General features: G+C 39.1%; 1 protein-coding gene across 1 annotated transcript in view; it reads left to right on the top strand.

Annotated features, from left to right (window-relative positions):
- The first annotated feature begins 1,078 nt into the window (after positions 1–1,078).
- Positions 1,079–20,649, top strand: part of mrpl23 (mitochondrial ribosomal protein L23) — a 106,999-nt gene continuing 87,428 nt past the window's right edge. The window contains exons 1-2 of the mRNA XM_062035514.1: positions 1,079–1,221; positions 7,639–7,761. Coding sequence (XP_061891498.1) covers positions 1,202–1,221; positions 7,639–7,761 — 143 coding nt within the window. The 5' untranslated portion in view covers positions 1,079–1,201. The remainder of the gene's footprint in view (positions 1,222–7,638; positions 7,762–20,649) is intronic.

Here is a 20,649-nt window from a genome sequence, read left to right as displayed (position 1 = left end):
TTTTCTCCACCTGTGACTTGTCCTTGCCGGATACCAGCAGGGCAGAGTCATCCGCAAACAAAAACAATTCACAGTCACATGCCGATGACATGTCGTTTATGTATATTAGGAACAGTAAAGGTCCCAATATACTGCCTTGGGGGACTCCACAGCTCACAGAGAGGGGGGGGACACGGTGCCGTTCACCTCTACCACCTGCTCCCTCCCCTCCAAGTAAGACTGCATCCAGCTCCAAGAGGTTTTGTTAAATCCGATTGCTCTGAGCTTATCCAACAGTATAGCGTGGTTAACGGTGTCAAAGGCCTTCTGAAGGTCCAGCATGACCATGCCGCAGTATTTGCCCGCGTCCACCTCATGTTTGATGTGGTCGGTCAGATAGAGAAGGCATGGTTAGTTAGAGTGGTTAGTTCTGAAGCCGGATTGGAATTTGTACATGAGTTTATTAGTGGCAAGGTAACTATCGACCTGTTCATAAACTATTTTCTCCATTACTTTCGAAATGGAGCTGAGAATAGAAACAGGTCGGTAGTTGCCAGGTTCCAATTTGCTTCCTTTTTTAAAGAGGGGAGTTACTCTTGCTATCTTAAAATCTTTTGGTACTTGGCCTTGTGTAATTGATAGGTTTATTATGTGCGTGATGATCGGGGCAATGATGGAGGCAGAGTCCCTGAGGAATCTGGAGGGAATATTATCAAGGCCGGTGGCCTTGTTAGGGTGGAGCGCGCTCAATTTTTTAAACACCTCATCAGCTGTGACCATTTCTAATTTGAAATCATTGTTGGATACTCCTAGCTTTCTGTAGAAGGCTTTAATGTGTTCTACACCAAAGCGACCAGAGTGGTGGGACAGCTTGTTGACAAGAGTTGCAGCTATGCTGGTGAGTTGCAGCTATGCTGGTGTTCCCCATAGTGTTACCAAAAACATATAACTTTGTCTTGAATTTGAAAAAATGTTTTTTTTTTATTTTTCACTAAAGAAGGGTTCGGTGAATGCGCATATGAAACTAATGGGGTTCGGTACCTCCAACAACCAATGCCGTAGAGGTAATGTTTTCGTAAATGCGCATGTGCAGAAAAAAAAGCACACATGCGCAGTGGGTTTGTCCCGGAAGTCCATACTCGCACATGTCCCAAAACAACCTTGAAAGGAATACACAAGCAGCGTGTTGTCAGCCTGTTTCATACAACACACCGCAACAGAGATGCCAGTAACAAGAACATTGTAAGTTATCGTCCTCTACGCCATTTTAGCTGTTAACAGGCTTGAATATACGTTTTAGTTTCGCGTCCGTCTCGGTTAGTTGCCAACTAAGCTAGCAGTATCTGCTAACCTTTAGACCACTTAATGTTCCTTTCTGATTTCACGTAAACATGAACGTTTTTTGTTTTCATTTCATGTTTTTGTGCTCCCTTTAGTCACATTAATTCGCTAACAATGTCCTAAAGCCAGAACTGAGTGCTATAAGACGTGTCTCCAGTGTTAGCCCTATATGCTAAAAACAATATCAGCAGCGGTGTACTGTTGGCTAAGTTTATAAACACAGCACAGTAAAAATAATATATATTATCCTTCATGCGTTGGTTGGACAATAAAGCTCATAAATAAAAAAATCCCAAACGTAATTTATTTTAATCCCTGTCTTGCAAACTGACAGCCTGTTATAGGTATATCATCCCAGATTTGAGGGAAGCACAGGGGGTTAGTGCATGTGCCTCACAATACAGGATCCTGGGTTCGATCCCCGGGCTCGGGGTCTTTCTGTGTGGAGTTTGCATGTTCTCCCCGTGACTGTGACGGCTTCCTCCCACCTCCAAAAACATGCACCTAAGATAGGTTGATTGGCAACGCTAAAAATTGGCCCGAGTGTGTGAATGTGAGTGTGAATGTTGTCTGGGGTAAAAAAAAAACAACAAACCCCACAAAGGTTTGAATGAGAGTCAATAGTATTTTTTGTTTTTGATTACTTAATTTGCAATATTGACTATTTGGGGGGCAGCATGGTGATATAGGGGTTAGGATGTGTGCCTCACAATACGAAGGGCTTGGGTTCGAGATCTTTCTGTGTGGAGTTTGCATGTTCTTCCTTCCTCCCACTTCCAAAGACATAGGTTGGGGATAGGGGACGGGATAGGTTGATTGGCAACACTAAATTGGACCCTTGTGTGTGAATGTGAGTGTGAATGTTGTCTGTCTATCGTGTGTTGGCCCTGCGATGAGGTGGCGACTCGTCCAGGGTGTACCCCACCTACCGCCCGAATCCACCCCCCGCGACCCCGAAAGGCACAAGCGGTAGAAAATGGATGGATCCCAGATTTGTTCTGAATACAGAACAAATCTGGGATCATATTCATATAATATACATTCATATTGCAGACTAAACTGAAACTTACAGAACTACTTCCATTTGGAGCCTTCCGTTCTGTCCTGAGGGACAAACAGCGAGAGACGTTTGCACAGTGCCTGTGTTTTTAAAGATGTAAATCTCTGTTGTTTTACAGTTCTCTTATGTATTTTAAAATGTATGTCTTAATGTATTATTTTTAAAACTGCTCTGTGACATGTGCTGTTGACCTCTTGGCCAGGTCACCCTTGTGAAAGAGATCTTGATCTCAATGTTTTTTTTTCCTTATCTGGTTAAATAAAGGTTCTATTCTATACGATTTAATTCTATTAACCCATTTAAATGATAGTGAGACATCTATTGGTATGTTTTAGGGCTGCAACTAACGATTAATTTGATAATCGATTAATCTGTCGATTATTACTTTGATTAATCGATTAATAATCGGATAAACTACATTTCTATCCTTTGCAGTATTTTATTGAAAAAAACCAACAGCATACTGGCACCATGTTCTTTCAACTTGCCAAATAAAACAAGGAAAATGTTACAAAAATGCACACTTTTGACACCTGCTATAGATAATAAAAAATTAAATCTGATAAATCTATCGATAAAAAGCAGAGCCTGACGACGCATGCGCGTTTATCACAACTCTCTCGCTCTCTCTGTCTCTCCCCCTCCCTCACGAATGCTGCTGTGCGCACAGTTTGTTTTGTTTTTAACCTTCTTAACCCTGAACGTACATTGAAAATACACGCAATCCTAACTCAAAATGCCGGACATTTGAGGCATTTAAGAAACACCGCCCGGACAGCCCCGCAAAAGAGGACATGTCCGGTGAAAAGAGGACGTATGAGCGATCGGTTTCACCGGACATGTCCTCTTTTGCTAGCATGCTAGCAGCTAACGGACTACGATAGACTGACCACACGTCCTCTTTTCACCGGACATGTCCTCTTTTGCGGAGCTGTCAGGGCGGAGTTTCTTAAATGCCTCAAATGTCCGGCATTTTGAGTATTGTTTACACAATGTGCAGTACGCTACTTAATATGTCCGTGTGGAAACTCGTTGGGTACACCTCCGCACCGAACCGAAACCCCCGCACCGAAACGGTTCGATACAAATACACGTACCGTTACACCCCTATTATTTTGATTATTGTTTCTCAGCTGTTTGTAAATGTTGCAGTTTATAAATAAAGATTTAAAAAAAAAACGTAGCCTCAGCGCATGCGCATAGCATAGATCAGACGAATCGATGACTAAATTAATCGCCAACTATTTTTATAATCAATTTTAATCGATTTAATCGATTAGTTGTTGCAGCCCTAGTATGTTTATAAATACTATTCCGTAGTAGCAATAGGGGCGTTAATATTCATGTACCTTGCTGTTGTTAAAAGATAAATAAAACACCACGTCACTGACTTTACCTCTGGGAAAATAATAAAACAGCTGTTTATTCATTTTGGGAGTGAACAGAGTTGTCAGAACGCTGGTTTGTAATCTATTAATAAAGTTTGACTGACCTATCTGACTGTTTTGTTGACATTCCCTTTAGCGCAGCTCCATCTAATGGATGCATAGGTGCACCTTATAATCCGGTGCGCCTTTATATATGAACAAAGTTTTGAAATATGCCATTCATTGAAGGTGCGCTTTATAATCCGGTGCGCCTTATAGTGCGGAAAATACGGTACTTCTGCTTGCAATTCAATATATCCTGTTAGAGTCAAGGATCAAAACAGTGACATTATAACAAAAATTTTGCAGAGCAAGGACATTACTTTAGCATAATGTTTTGAGGTGCCAAAAGTGGGGCCAGGAGACCAAATTTGGAAGCCGTTTGATTTGACCAGCCAAATGTAACACATATTTATACTAGAGCTGCAGCTATCGAATATTTTAGTAATCGAGTATTCTATCGAATATCCCGATCGATTAATCAAATAAATCATATTTTTGTTTAATTAAGGTTTAATTATACATGTTAAGATGTGCCCTCAATTTTTTTCCTAAATGCCTGTTTTCATTATTGAAGGCTGACACGCACAGCTAAAATGCGTCTGTGGTTGATTGTGCCAATTTGTGTGTGCTAATAAAAACAGGTGCGCTCACAGCCCTATGTGCTGTGTGGTGTGACCGCATAAATGAAGTTCTTGTCTCTCGTGCGTTTCTGATGATTATTATACGGTACCGTTTAAAAGTTGGTTTCTCCATGCAAATCCGCTGAGCTGTTTTCAACCTGCCAACAATACACAGTGTTTCCCACACATTCATTTATTTGTGGCGGCCCGCCACGAAAGAATTACGTCCGCCACAAATTAAAAAAAAAAAATTAAAAAAAAATATATATATATTTTTTTGTCCTGTCCAGCTTCTCAGGCAAATCATATAGTTGATGTAGATGCCCATATAGGCTGTTCAGATTTACTTTACAAAAGAGAAGTGTAGGATACTTCTCTTGTTGCCTTATTTGTATTTGACCACTACTGTTTTCTGTGTATTTGTTACTGACTGTGGCAGGACACCTCTGCCTCTGTTTCACTTTATGTTGCTGGTAAATAATATGGTTGTAGTAGTAGGCTAAAGTTAAATTATTTAGTATGCACTAATTAAAGGGGTAGAGCTTTAAGAGACATTTTAGCTTTTATATTTTATAAGATATTTTTTGTAAGAACCACAATTAGTAAATATATTTCAGTGAATAACTTATTGTTCAAATCTGTATATAAATATGTACATAAAGTGTTGTAATTATATTGTAAAATGGATGGATGGATGGATGGACGTTTAAAACAAAACTGTTATTATTAATTAGTAAGTATACATTTTTTGAGCCTTTTTAGAGAAAATCATATCATTGTAGTAAATTATGCAAATTACTCGATGATGTCATTGTGACTACGCCCATAGCCACGCCTCCACCGCCACAAGTATCTTGGCAGTTTATGGGAAACACTGGTAAACAGTATAAAAAGACAAACCACTTAATGACAGCAGTTTTACATTTTAAGAATGCAATGCAGTTCACTGCATTCATTGCATGCAAAATAGTAATCAATGTTCATTTTGCCATCATAACATGTTTGAGATGAAAACAAATATATATATAAAATTAGTTCAAAATTAATATTCGCTGAGAAAGTTAAAATAAAAATATATTCTTAGTATTAAAAAAAACAAGAACAGTTTTCATTATATCAAACAAACATAAAAAGTGGATCAGGTAGTGCCTTTAATACTGCATTTGAAATGTGCAACTTCATATTCAGAACCAATATGGCTGACAGGAACTTGTCACACAAGTGCTACCACTGTGAACAAGGACTTGGAACTCTTACATTCTACAGAGAATATAGTGGGCGCAAGCTATCCAAGTAGCATGTGGTTGCATGACTTGAATAACCCGAATAACTTTGCACGACTTCTTTCGCGGGGTTACTAATGAAAGGCTAATTGAACATGACAGCTCGGATAGCATTGTTAGTTTTCAACACCTTTTGGTGGCATTTGATGACCTTGCGGGAGTGCGAGAACACATCCTGGTTATCATAATGAATAACATTTATTTTACCAACACAACTTTTGCATTTACATTTGATACTAGTTGACTTACCTCGCCTCTGGACGACCCTCAATCGGATGCTTTCTCGAGAGGTGCTACAGCATCGAACTTGTGCTATGCGAGCTCCACTTTGCAATGTTTGCATACTATTGCATTTTCCTTTGATTTTAGTGTGAAGTGTTCCCACACCTTAAAGACAACTTTTGTCTCTTCTTAATTGCCTCGTTTTGCTATGGCTCTTGTTCACTGCTTTCTGCGGCGTCTGCCGTTGCGAGTTATGTCGGCGAAAACGTTTTCTAAACTCAAGCGTCTTTAAAAGAGCGGTGTTGTGCAGTGCAGGGTGTGTATGATCTGCGACGTAAACACCTAAACAGACCGTGCGAAACGTGAGCTTTGACTGCTATTTATTAAACGAGGCAAAATGGCGTAAAAAAAAAATTAACGGCAAAAATTATTCGAGTATATTTTGTAATCGAATTACTCATATTACTCGAGGAATCGTTTCAGCTCTAATTTATACTGATTTCTTTAAACTTCACTAGGGGTGTCTAGATTTGATATTGATAGCAGATATCAGTCTGGTATCAGCAAAAGTTTAAGCTTGTGATTATTGATTTGCGTGTAACGTTTTCAATAAACTCCAATACAAAAAGTCCTGCAGGGGCTTTATTTGTGCTAATCTCAACAGCCAGTTAACAGCTAAATGTCCTCCAATAAGCACACAAGGTTGGTCTTTTCCTATATTCTAGCCAAGTTATTCACAAAATGCGGTCTAAAAGGCTATGAGGCTAGGCTACCAGAAGCTAGCAGCTGCACAACAGCTAAGCACAGAAGCTAGACATACGCAGTAAGTGTCCTTAATTGAACAATATTGCAGTGTTAACACCACATTTGTCAATATAAACAATAATCAACTAATTATAGTTGTATAGTACTTACATATACAGCGTCTCCAAGGCAGAAGCAAATGATAAACTTTCTGTGTCATGAGCTTAACTTGATGAATTATTGTGGTCACAATTACCACTCCATTTCAACTTAAAAACAGCATAAATCTATTCCAGACTGTTAATGATACTTAGGTTAGTGTTATTCATGCCTACTATTGTTCACTCTTTTGAGTATTTTCACTTGAGCAAACCTTTTCTAACATTCCACACAAAATAATAATAATATCTATCATTCCTGCTGATATTGTATTGAATCAATATCGGTATTAGGGCTGCATCAAATGATTATTTCTCGAATCGACTAATCTATCGATTATTTTTCGATGAATTCATATTTTTGATTTAAAAAAAGTTGGTGTGCAACAAATTATACGAACAAATTCCCCACAAATTATATATTTCTCTAATTATTTATTGTAAGCAAAATGTATAAAACATGCTGGTGAGCAGTCTTTTTTTCGGTGGCCAAATTTTCAGTGCATCACTAGTCAATAGTGCACAAATAATATGCTACATATATCCATTCATACTATATATTACTAAAATGTGTTTTCACGTTAAACACCTCCTCCCTAATTTTTTATGTGTGGCAGCTTATATTTTGCCTTGGCAGACCGCCATGATCAATTACATCCAGGGGAAACCCTGGAGTTCACACTAGTATTAGAGCTCATTTAAATGGCGATTATTGAAAACAAAAATATTACACCTCATTGATTTTCTTTGAAGAGTACAAATACGCAAAGAACATTTACGCGTATGTTATTCTCTTTACAGATTTCCTCTCTACCAGTTGGGAAACCCGCAGCTGCGAATATTCAGACCAAACTGGTTCCTGACGCTGGTGAGGCCTGGAAAGGAGCAACCTCCTGACACTGTGCAATTCCGCATCCCAATGGTGTAAGTTTTTGTTTTCTATGTGTAAACATGCTTTAGGCAGACTTTTGGAACCCTTGTGCTCCCAAATAAAAAAAATAGGCTCGCCTGTGATTTACACCCAACGGAATATGTAACCATATTATAGATATTAAGGTGATAAACATGTGTATTAAAATGCTGCCATATCTAAAGTGGCTGTTTGTAACTAACTCAGTTATATTTTTCAAAACAAAAAAACACCATCAGCATGCTTAGTGGTTTATGTACCCCGCCTACCACCTGAAGGCAGCTGAGATAGGCTCCAGCGACCCCCAAAAGGGACAAGCGGTAGAAAATGGATGGATGGATGTATTTTTAAATTGTCTATTTTTGAAATGTTTTATAATTTATTAATTATTACAAATTGCTCATTGGCTGGAGGAAATTGTTTGGTTTTCAGGCTTGTCACTCACAGCTGTCTCGTCCACAAGTACATGCAAGGAGTACGTGCACATACACAAAAGCAGTCCCAGTGAAGCAACTAACAATTGACACTCATGTTATTACGATAAACTATACATTCAATGTAACTAACAGTATCTAAATCATTAGCTGATAAAACACAAACTAAGAGTGTTATGCACAAGCTAAAGTTGAAGAGGAAGGGATATAATGCTTAAAACCCATTGGAATGTGTTGCTGCAGCACTTCCGTTTCTAGGAAATAAGCAGTGTTGCCCAAAATGCATAAATAAATGAAGTTTTTCGTTAATTACAAATTTAAACTGTATTGCTAACCGTCTGGAATTCTATGATGTTTTATCATTATACCGTTTAGCGTTACATCCTTGTTTGTGTGCTTCTAAAGGAAACATTATAGTCAGTTTGCTCACTTGTATAACCAGTAGTAGTAGTCGAGCTTAGCAAAATGACCAATGTAGATTGTCAATTATACTATTACAAGATTACATGGTCTGTTTTATTTATTTAGTGTCACTTGACAACTTTGGCTATCTTCAGTCACATATGGAGCAAACCCAAAACGTACTTTTTTAACATGTTAAAGACAACCAACAGCTTCAGCACCATTTGAAGTTTAAGTAAAAACTCATCCGAGCACAAAACCTTGACATACATGTAAAATGTATTTCTAAACCCATAAATGTATATAAATAGGTAATTTACAGTTTGATTGCCCAACTTGGCAATAGTGTACATGACGTATGCGCGATATAGATGATGTACAATATACACAATATAAATGTGTCTGATGATATAGCTTTTCATACTGTCACCATGACACATTCTAGCTGTGTCCCGCAAATTTGACAGCAACAAGCAAACAAACGTGTCCTCAACGCAATGTTGCATCCTCGCTAGCAAGTTAGTGGCTAATGTCCCTCCACAGTCCACCTTCTAAATCACTAATCCTCGCCTCCATTACGGAAAATAAATTGTGTTTCCTACAAATATTATTATCACTAGAGGACAAAGAAAAGCTAAATATGCTACACTACACACCGTTGAAGGATACAAAAATTGCATGGATAACAGCTAAGCTAGAGCTCTTGAATGTAAACGGGGTGGGCGGCTCGATACAAATATTGACAGTAACAATACCAAGTATAGTATCAGTAAACGCTCGATACTAAAGTGTTTACATCAATATTTTTTATTATCACAAAATATTGTTTTGTCGTTTTTGTTACTGTTTACAAACAAACTCAGGAAATAAGAACCGATAGTAATTTGAGCTTTTGTCAAGTTAATTTTACTGACTTATACAAAATGATACATTTTGTATGTAATCAAAAACAATAAGGAAACAATTTAAATATTATTTGGTATGATTACACATCCTGGGATTTTGTCTGATTACAGTTAAAAAATGTAATCATTTATTGATCTTTAAAATGATAAGTGTCAGCATTGGTATGGTTGATTCTGACCCTGTAACTACTTGGTAATGGATTGATCGACACCAAAATATGTAGTATTGCCCAAAACTAATATTAATTAGCAGACAAAGAAAGAATAAGTGTTTATTACATTTTAACATAATTGTAGATATAAACATGTTACAAAAGTAATTCAACAAGTAGATTATAGGTTTTAAGAAAATAATACAACTGGAAATGACACAGTATGTTACCGCATTCGTTCAGCAGCTAATTCAGGAGCCATTGTAACCCGTTTTGAAATGGCTCTATCATTATCTATATGCCAAATAATATATTGTGATATGTATAATTGCAAAAGGCTGCAATATATATTGCAATATAAATGTTTAGGCCATATCAATCAATCAATCAATGTTTATTTATATAGCCCTAAATCACAAGTGTCTCAAAGGGCTGTACAAGCCACAACGACATCCATTCCTAATGTACATTTACAGATATATGTCCATTCATATAATTAAACAGCATACAATCCGTGTTTTTTTTTTTGTATTACCCTGATTACTATGTAATGAACACGCTAAACAATTTAGGCTGAATCAATGCCTTTTCTTTGCACCTATTATGTGACCGGCAATTTGCATTATGGCCACAAGGTGGTGTGATAACGTCAGTGACAGAAGTCAGGTGAATCAGTCAGTTGTACAGAATCCTTCCAGCACCAAAAGGTCGCCTTTAATGAGATGTGTTGCAATGGTGATTTGTGACAGGCTAACACAGGCAATATAAGAGGAAATGGAGGGAAAACTTTTTATTTGGCAGTTTAGGATTGACTCCAGACGTCAAAATTTTATTACCAAAAGGCGCCAATATTAATATCAACCGAGGTAAGGAAAGCAAAGTGTTCATTCTATGAAAAACACCTTTGGAATATGCTATACAGATCTCATTTCACACATAATTGCCCCCTCTTTAATACAAATAATACATTCCATATACAGTATATACACTGTGCAATAATTCTGTGATAAACCAGCCTTTAATCAGGGTTACCAAGTTCACTTTTCATCTAATAAATACACTATTAGCACGCCCTAATGTTTAACTAAGATGTCAATGCCATCCATCCATCTTCTACCGCTTGTCCCTCTCGGGGTCGCGGGGGGTGCTGGAGCCAATATCCACTGCATTCAGGCGGAAGGCGGGATACACCCTGGACAAGTCGCCACCTCATCACAGGGCCAACACAGATAGACAGACAACATTCACACTCACATTCACACACTAGGGCCAATTTAGTGTTGCCAATCAACCTATCCCCAGGTGCATGTTTTTGGTGGTGGGAGTTTGTTATTAGGGGCTGACATTAAGCTAATTGTGTGTTTTACACAAGTTTACTGATTTAATCATCCATACCAGGCATTAGACTTGTCAATGTGGTGGGTTTGTAAAACATGTATTGTGTCTTAAATGACAACCTCAGATTGTTGATGTGAAGGGGACTTTTATTGTGGGAGCCAAGGCAACACAACTGAGAGGTCCAAAGCCTCCAGCAGAGAATAAAAGGGAAGTTTAAGGGATATAATATGTGTTTGTTTGGTTTTTAACCGGGGGTCGGCAACTCGCGGCTCTAGAGACGTATGCAGCTCTTAAACACTGTCCTTGTGGCTCCCCGGAGCTTTTTAAAAAATGTATAAAAATGGAAAAAGGTGTGGGGAAATAAATGTTTTTTGTTTTATTATGGTTTCTGTCTGAGGACAAACATGACACTAACCTAATGCTAATTTACACTGGCTTTTGCAATATACATGCTACTGATTAGCATTAATTATTTTACATGGCCATTTCAACACCTGCACATTTGTCAATGAAAACTACCACTAAGAGGCATGTTAAAACCAAACAGAAAGTGTGTAATAAGTACAATGCTTACAGTTTAAATACTCTGTAAGGCGCAGCATAAAACTAGACAGACATTCAGCATAATGGCAAAGACTACTTCCCAGCTAGGAAACACACCGTAGTCTATATACTATTGCCATTTAACGTCTTGGAATTACAACTGCATGCAAAGTATGCAAAGGTACTTGCAAATAAGACTCTGAAATGTAATAAGAAAACAAAATGCAACAACTGAACAGACAGCACATCCATCGTAATTGGATTATTTAAAAAAATCCATCCATCCATCCATTTGCTACCGCTTGTCCCTTACAGGGTCACAGGGGTGCAGGAGCCTATCCCAGCTGCACACGGGCGAAAGGCGGGGTACACCCTGGACAAGTCGCCACCTCATCGCAGGGCCAACACAGATAGACAGACAACATTCACACTCATATTCACACACTAGGGCCAATTTAGTGTTGCCAATCAACCTATCCCCAGGTGCATATCACATTACAAAGGAGATGTTATTATTAAACAAGTGACATTTATTAACACACACTATTGTACCGAAAATTGAAACCGTACTGGTATCAATTCCCTGGTACCAGAAATTGGTACCATATCAGTTAAAATGTGAAAGGTACCCATCCCTATTCGTAAGTGTGGCTCACAGAAATCTATGTGCATGTGTCGATGTAGCGAGTTTTGTCAAAGTGTTGCAGTCAGCCTGAAATCGTTATGGACGAGCCATCATGTAATTAATTAATGATGGAATCGCAAGCGTATGTAATTTATCCATCCATCCATCCATCCATCTTCTTCCGCTTATCCGAGGTCGGGTAGCGGGGGCAGCAGTCTAAGCAGGGAAGCTCAGACTTCCCTCCCCCCAGCCACTTCATCCAGCTCTTCCCGAGGAATCCCGAGGCGTTCCCAGGCCAGCCGGGAGACAAAGTCTTCCCAACGTGTCCTGGGTCTTCCCCGTGGCCTCTTACCGGTCGGACCTGCCCTAAACACCAATTTAGGGAGGCGTTCAGATGGCATCCTGACCAGATGCCCGAACCACCTCATCTGGCTCCTCTCGATGTGGAGGAGTAGCGGCTTGACTTTGAGTTCCTCCCGGATGGCAGAGCTTCTCACCCTATCTCTTAGGGAGAGCCCCGCCAACCGGCGGAGGAAACTCATTTTGGCCGCTTGTACCCGTGATCTTGTCCTTTCGGTCATAACCCAAAGCTCATGACCATAGGTGAGGATGGGAACGTAGATCGACCGGTAAATTGAGAGCTTTGCCTTCCGGCTCAGCTCCTTCTTCACCACAACGGATTGATACAGCGTCCACATTACTGAAGACGCCGCACCGATCCGCCTGTCGATCTCACGATCCACTCTTCCCTCACTCGTGAACAAGACTCCGAGGTACTTGAACTCCTCCACTTGGGGCAGGGTCTCCTCCCCAACCCGGAGATGGCACTCCACCCTTTTCCGGGCGAGAACCATGGATGGTATGTATGTAATTTAGCGGAAGTAAATTAGTTTTGAGTGTGTATGCATGTACAATATATGTCTGCTGTACTTGCATACATATTTAGGCCCCCTGAGGTTCCATTGGCCTGAAGTTGTACATGCACTGTATGTTTTACTTTTTACAGTTAGGGCTATAAGTATAATTTGTATTTGTGATTATATCGCAGTACTGACATGATTTTTTTTTTTATCATAATAGAGATGATTAAACAAGGTGGTCATGTAGTGAATGCATGAAAGAGTAGAACATTTTTAAAATGGTATTGTGGAAATCGGTTCATTGCAAAATATATGCTGCTTATCTGCACGGGATCGAGCTTGGGTTTAAGTCATTGATAAATCGTAATGATAAACAGTACGGTATGCCTTCCCATACATACATTTGTCAGTTTCTGTCACCGAGGAGCATTTCTTTTTAGAGAAGTGCAATGATGCAGACAAGTGAACAGTAACAGTTTTAACAATTGTCACAGATTAGTTTTTGTACCTGCATAAATAGTTGAGATAATGAGTACTTTCCTAAAGGAACAGGACAAATTTGTGTGTTTCATGGTTTGTAGGGTCAGAATGCTTGGTAGTTGGTATGCGATTGATTCATTGATTAAAATATATTTTCTCTACTGCAGGTTCTCATTTGGGTCATGGTTAAACTGGAGAGTATCCCTCCTAAAGGAGGTATGGTACACCCTAGATTGGTTGTTAGTCAATCACAGGGCACATACAAATCATTTACACCTATGATCAACTTAACATCTCTATTTGGCAGGCACTTTAGACACCCCTACTCTATGGCATTTCTATTCAGGAAAGTGCAACAATGCAGACAAGTGCAACAGTTTGAACAGTCGATATTTGTTTTATATTTTATTTTCGTACATTTCCTTGCCTTGCCTGAAGTGCAGCATTTTTTATTTCCAGTTCGTAATCCCATTTCTTACTCTGAGGAACTGAACACATTTTTTTTTTCAATTATTCTGTTATTTACTATCAAATAGGAAGGTTTATGACAGTGAAAGCTGTTATGACTTTTAGCGCAGGCACTGTCTGTGCCGATACATTGTTTTGATGCTGAGCAGCTGTTAATGAGATGTGAAAATGTTGGTGTTCTCAGGGTAATAACACAATGTGGCCTTTGTCTCAAAAGCCGCTTTTACCCATTGACTGCAGTCTTAAACTTATATTCAAGTTTTCCCAGAAGAGTGTTTTGTGAGAAAACAAATTCTGCCATTCTTTCCTCCTGTAGGTATTAGGGATGTAATGATTACAAGTATTAATAATGATAAACCGCGGTAAAACTCCAGACACTGAGTATTTTCCCATAGTTGCCAACTCTTCCGGATTGTGCGGAAGACTAATGGAAATTGAATCCGTCTACCGGCTTCCTGACTCAATTAAAAAATGTTTTGTGAATGTGTTATATTAAGCTCATGATCAAAGCGGCATTGAAGACAGCCAAAATAAAAGTCTGACTCTGTGTAATGCCATTGTGTGCACTGTGAACAGAGTACAGATCAGTAGCATATAGCATCAATCGCTAGGAACCAAGCACATTGACTCTGATGGTAGATATAAGCTCTGACAAGCACAAAGACACCCCTAAAGCCAGGGGCTAGACAAAGTACATCTACAGTATGTACTGTGTGTGTATATGTATGTATATGTATGTATGTATATATATATATATATATATATATGTATATGTATGTATATATATATATATATATATATATATATATATATATATATATATATATATATATATATATATATATATATATATATAAAAATGAGGGGTGTAACGGTATGTGTATTTGTATTGAACCGTTTCGGTACGGGGGTTTCGGTTCGGTTCAGAGGTGTACCGAACGAGTTTCCACACAAACATATTAAGTAGCCGCCTCCGCTTCCTTCTGTCTCTGTCAGTCCTATACACAACACCCAGCATTGTCCCACCCACACAACCATCTGATTGGTTACAAACAGAGCGGTAACAGCCAATCAGCAGTGCGTATTCTGAGCGGTAACAGCCAATCAGCAGTGCGTATTCAGAGCGCAGGTAGTCAGTGCTTAGCCTTTAGCAGGTAAGCATCAGGCAGCGGACTCTCCCCAAATTATAATAAACACCTCCCAGTCAACCACTAGTAACATCACTCTGAGCCCGTTGACCTTCTAGAAATATAAAAGGCTGTTCAGCTCGCTCACAGTCCTGGCTTGAGGTGAAGGCTAATTCGCTTTTAGCGTAACGTTTGCTCATTTTGCGGTGTGTGTGTGTGTGTGTGTGTAAATGGTACATAAATGGTAAATGGGTTGTACTTGTATTGCGCTTTTCTACCTTTTTTAAGGAACTCAAAGCGCTTTGACAGTATTTCCACATTCACTCATTCACACACACACATTCACACACTGATGGCGGGAGCTGCCATACACGGCGCTAACCAGGCCCATCAGGAGCAAGGGTGAAGTGTCTTGCTCAAGGACACAACGGATGTGACTAGGATGGTCGAAGGTGGGGATTGAACCAGTAACCCTCAGATTGCTGGCACGGCCACTCTCCCAACTTCGCCACGCCGTCCGTTGTGTGTGTGTGTGTGTGCGTGTGTGTGTGTTACGGACAGCATAGCCCTGTCTGTCGGTTAATTCACTTTACCTTTTTCTGTGTTGATTGAGCTGTGTTGAAGCAGCAAAAAAGGACATTATGTTAAATTAAGAGTTTCTGTCTCTGATAGTTGATATAATAATGTAACTGCATCATTAAGCCTACATGAACTCCATGGTGTTCAGGGATGAATAGTCTCTCCTATTGCTATTGTACCATTTTTTTCAGCTATAGTTACATTAATCATTAGAAATGCAGCAGCCTAGTTTTGAATGGCAGGGTCCCTGCTATCACAGGTTGATAAAAATATAACATTTACATAATAAAAATCAACTACAGGCTTCCCAAATGCTGTAATAAATTAAGCATGATGAGTTGACTTGAAACTGTTTAATGTTGCACTTTTTACATGTAGAAGAAACGTTTTGTCATTGTATTTAATCTGAGCAACAACTTGAGGCAGTTTAATGTTGATTAACGTGGGCAGAATTATTATAGTTTTCCCAATGTTAAAAGGATAAAGCCATTGTTTACAAATTTGGTAAAGAAATAACCAAAACATTTATATTTTGTTGTTTTCTTACTGTACCGAAAATGAACCGAACCGTGACCTCTAAACCGAGGTACGTACCGAACCGAAATTTTTGTGTACCGTTACACCCCTAATATACACTACTGTTCAAAAGTTTGGGGTCACATTGAAATTTCCTTATTTTTGAAGGAAAAGCTGCAAATGTCTGGTTTTCGGTGCAATATCTACATAGGTGTGTAGAGGCCCATTTCCAGCAACTATCACTCCAGTGTTCTAATGGTACAATGTGTTTGCTCATTGGCTCAGAAGGCTAATTGATGATTAGAAAACCCTTGTGCAATCATGTTCACACATCTGAAAACAGTTTAGCTCGTTACAGAAGCTACAAAACTGACCTTCCTTTGAGCAGATTGAGTTTCTGGAGCATCACATTTGTGAAGTCAATTAAACGCTCAAAATGGCCAGAAAAAGAGAACTTTCATCTGAAACTCGACAGTCTATTCTTGTTCTTAGAAATGAAGGCTATTCCACAAAATTGTTTGGGTGACCCCAAACTTTTGAACGGTAGTGTATATATATGAAAAATATGATGTACTGTAAAACCAGTAATATTGGGGAACGTTTGTTTAATGACCTGCATGTCCTGAAAGCACTGAACGTTTTGACGCTAGAACAGGTTTAATCGGATGAACAGTTTGGGAGTTAGAGGTGGACAAAAAACGCTATGAAAGAATAATAATAAATAGATGAATTTTGGTGCAGAATAATATAGTGTGAACGTCTCCATGTCAACAGGAATAACGGAATGAAAGTTGAACAATGCTTTGGCAGTGTTTTATATTTCAAAATTGTTGATTTGCTAATTTTGCTGTCAATCAAAAAGTGATTCAGCCCTGACAGGTCATCCAATCATAATATGAAAGCCCGGCGACACCCTTTCGATCACTCTTTTTCATTGGCTCACTATCCGTGGTCAGGACAAAATTGGTTATTTATCCAATGTTTGTCTAGTTTGGCTTTAGCACTGCGATGCTACCACATCAATGAAAAAAGTTGCACTAAATGTTGCCAAAGTAGTTTATTCTAAACAAACGTTAATTACATTCTAACGCATTTAGTCAAAGAAATGCTAACACAAAAGAATATATTTGACCACTTTTTTTATATTTTATGGGAAGCTGAACCTGACTTGCAGTCTTGAGCAATCGCCACCGCTGTATATCTGGCATCTTACGTTAAAATAATGCCGCGGGTAAAGGAGTCAGATCCATAACGACAGGACAAGGATTTGCTCTAAGGGCTGGGTGGGTCTGGCTAAAGTGCAAAGGGGGGTTGTGTGTGTCCCGCTGCTGTAGAGCCGCCGCCAGCCGCCAGAGCAAATGAGGCTCCAGACACTCTCATGCGTCTTGCTTACGGATGATCAAAGTTTTTCAGTGGCCACATTTTCTGTGCATCACTCGTCAATAGTGCTCAAATAATGTAGGCTATATATCTATTCATACAATATACTATTACAAAACCCAAAACCAGTGAAGTCGGCACGTTGTGTAAATCGTAAATAAAAACAGAATACAATGATTTGCAAATCCTTTTCAACCTATATACAATTGAATAGACTGCAAAGACAAGATACTTAACGTTCAAAATGGAAAAGTTTGTTATTTTTTGCAAATATTAGCTAATTTGGAATTTGATGCCTGCAACATGTTTAAAAGAAGCTGGCACAAGTGGCATAACAGACTGAGAATGTTGAGGAATGCTCAACTTTCTCGTCTAAGATGAACTGATGCAAAGTGGAAAAGTGTTCTGTGGTCTGACGAGTCCACATTTCAAATTGTTTTTGGAAACTATGGATGTCGTGTCCTCCGGACCAAAGAGGAAAAGAACCATCCGGACTGTTATAGGCGCAAAGTTCAAAAGCCAGCATCTGTGATTGTATGGGGGTGTATTAGTGCCCAAGACATGGGTAACTTACACATCTGTGAAGGCACCATTAATGCTGAAAGGTACATACAGGTTTTGGAACAACATATGTTGCCATTCAAGCAATGTCTTTTTCATGGACGCCCCTGCTTATTTCAGCAAGACAATGCCAAGCCACATTATGCACGTGTTACAACAGCGTGGCTTCGTAGTAAAAGAGTGCGGATACTAGACTGGCCTGCCTGTAGTCCAGAAATGTCTCCCATTGAAAATGTGTGGCGCATTATGAAGCGTAAAATACGATGACGGAGACCTCGGAATGTTGAACAACTTAAGCTGTACATCAAGCAAGAATGGGAAAGAATTCCACCTGAAATGCTTAAAAAATTGGTCTCCTCAGTTCCCAAACGAGTTTTGTTAAAAGGAAAGGCCATGTAACATAGTGGTAAAAATGCCCCGGTGCCAACTTTTTTGCAATGTGTTGCTGCCATTAAATTCTAAGTTAATAATTATTTACAAAAAAAATACTATTTTCAGTTCAATCACATCTTGTCTTTGCAGTCTATTCAATTGAATATAAGTTGAAAACGATTTGCAAATCATTGTATTCTGCTTTTATTTACGATTTACACAATGTGCCACCTTCACTGGTTTTAGGTTTTGTACTTTAATTTGTTTATATGTAAAAAAAAAAAAAATCCTATTTTTAAGGTGTGGCGGCTTTAATTTAGCCGTGGTGCCTCGCCAAGATCAGATACACATAGGGAAAACTTGCCACTGATAATATATATATATATATATATATATATATATATATATATATATATATATATATATATATATATATATATATATATATATATATATATATATATATATATATATATATATATATATATATATATCAGTGGCGTGTGGTGAGGTTAATGTCTGGTGAGGCACACTGCATCATCACAGTCAAATTTACAAACATATGAACCTGCAGTGCAGGTGTACCTAATGTTGTGTCCCTGCGGTCGTTCGCGGCTCCTGCAGCGCGAGCATTGTTGTTTTTGCACTTTTTGGCTTCTTGTTAAGTGACTTTTTTGGGGTGGATTCGGTCTTGCACGTGGAGGGTTTGGGTGTGGGCTTTGGTTGGTGTGGCCGCGGCGCTCCCGTCGGGCAGTGCATTCTGCGGCGGAGGTGCTTGGCAGGGGTTATGATACGAGCCTCACACAGTGCGTCTCTGCAGCAGATTTATGATCGCTCAGCACTAAAAATACATTACACACATACAGTTGTTGACAAAATACACTGTACATTATATACCTCAGCTAACTAAACTATGGAAATGTATAATATAGTTCATATAGCAATACGGTGTCACTGCACAGCAGGCCAGCAGTTAGCCGAGTCGCAATCCATGGTGAGGCACAAGTGCCTCAACTGGCTGCTGATCACCGCACCGTCTCTTCTCAGTATTTGAACGGCAAATGTGAAAATAAAAATCAAAATAATCTAAAACTGGTGAAGTTAAATGGAAAATAACTTTAGTATAATCACTGGATACATATAACAATTTACTTAATTTTTTTTTCTTTTTCTTTTTTTTTTCTTTCCATGATGGCAGGTGAGGCCCCGCCTCCCCTGCCTCTAGTGACTGCACGCCACTGATATGTGTATATATATATATATATATATATATATATATATACACATATCAGTGGCGGGCCGTGCGTTTCCCACCTAGTCCTTCAGTGCTGTCCGCCTTCAATGATTACCTCTCAAAATACCATCATTGATGTCACCACATGACCATTGCTGGAGAAATACTATACATGTATGCTCTGCATGGTAACGTTGCTTGAATGGCAACATATGTTGCTCCAAAACCTGTATGTACCTTTCAGCATTAATGGTGCCTTCACAGATGTCTAAGTTACCCATGTCTTGAACACTAATACACCCCCATACCATCACAGATGCTGGCTTTTCAACTTTGCGCCTATAACAATCCAGATGGTTCTTTTCCTCTTTGGTCCGGAGGACACGACGTCCACAGTTTCCAAAAACAATTTGAAATGTGGACTCGTCAGACCACAGAACACTTTTCCACTTTGTATCAGTCCATCTTAGATGAGCTCAGGCCCAGCGAAGCCGCCGGCGTTTCTGGGTGTTGTTGATAATCGGTTTTCGCCTTACATAGGAGAGTTTTAACTTGCACTTACAGATGTAGCGACCAACTGTAGTTACTGACAGTGGGTTTCTGAAGTGTTCCTGAGCCCATTTGGTGATATCCTTTACACACTGATGTCGCTTGTTGATGCAGTACAGCCTGAGGGATCGAAGGTCACAGGCTTAGCTGCTTACGTGCAGTGATTTCTCCAGATTCTCTGAACCCTTTGATGATATTACGGACCGTAGATGGTGAAATCCCTAAATTCCTTGCAATAGCTGGTTGAGAAAGGTTTTTCTTAAATTGTTCAACAATTTGCTCACGCATTTGTTGACAAAGTGGTGACCCTCGCCCCATCCTTGTTTGTGAATGACTGAGCATTTCATGGAATCTACTTTTATACCCAATCATGGCAC

Source organism: Entelurus aequoreus, linkage group LG24 (genome assembly GCF_033978785.1).
Source record: "Entelurus aequoreus isolate RoL-2023_Sb linkage group LG24, RoL_Eaeq_v1.1, whole genome shotgun sequence".
In the NCBI taxonomy this organism is placed as follows: Eukaryota; Metazoa; Chordata; class Actinopteri; order Syngnathiformes; family Syngnathidae; genus Entelurus; species Entelurus aequoreus.
Note: the sequence above shows the minus strand (reverse complement) of the source record. Positions and strands in the feature narration are given on the sequence as shown.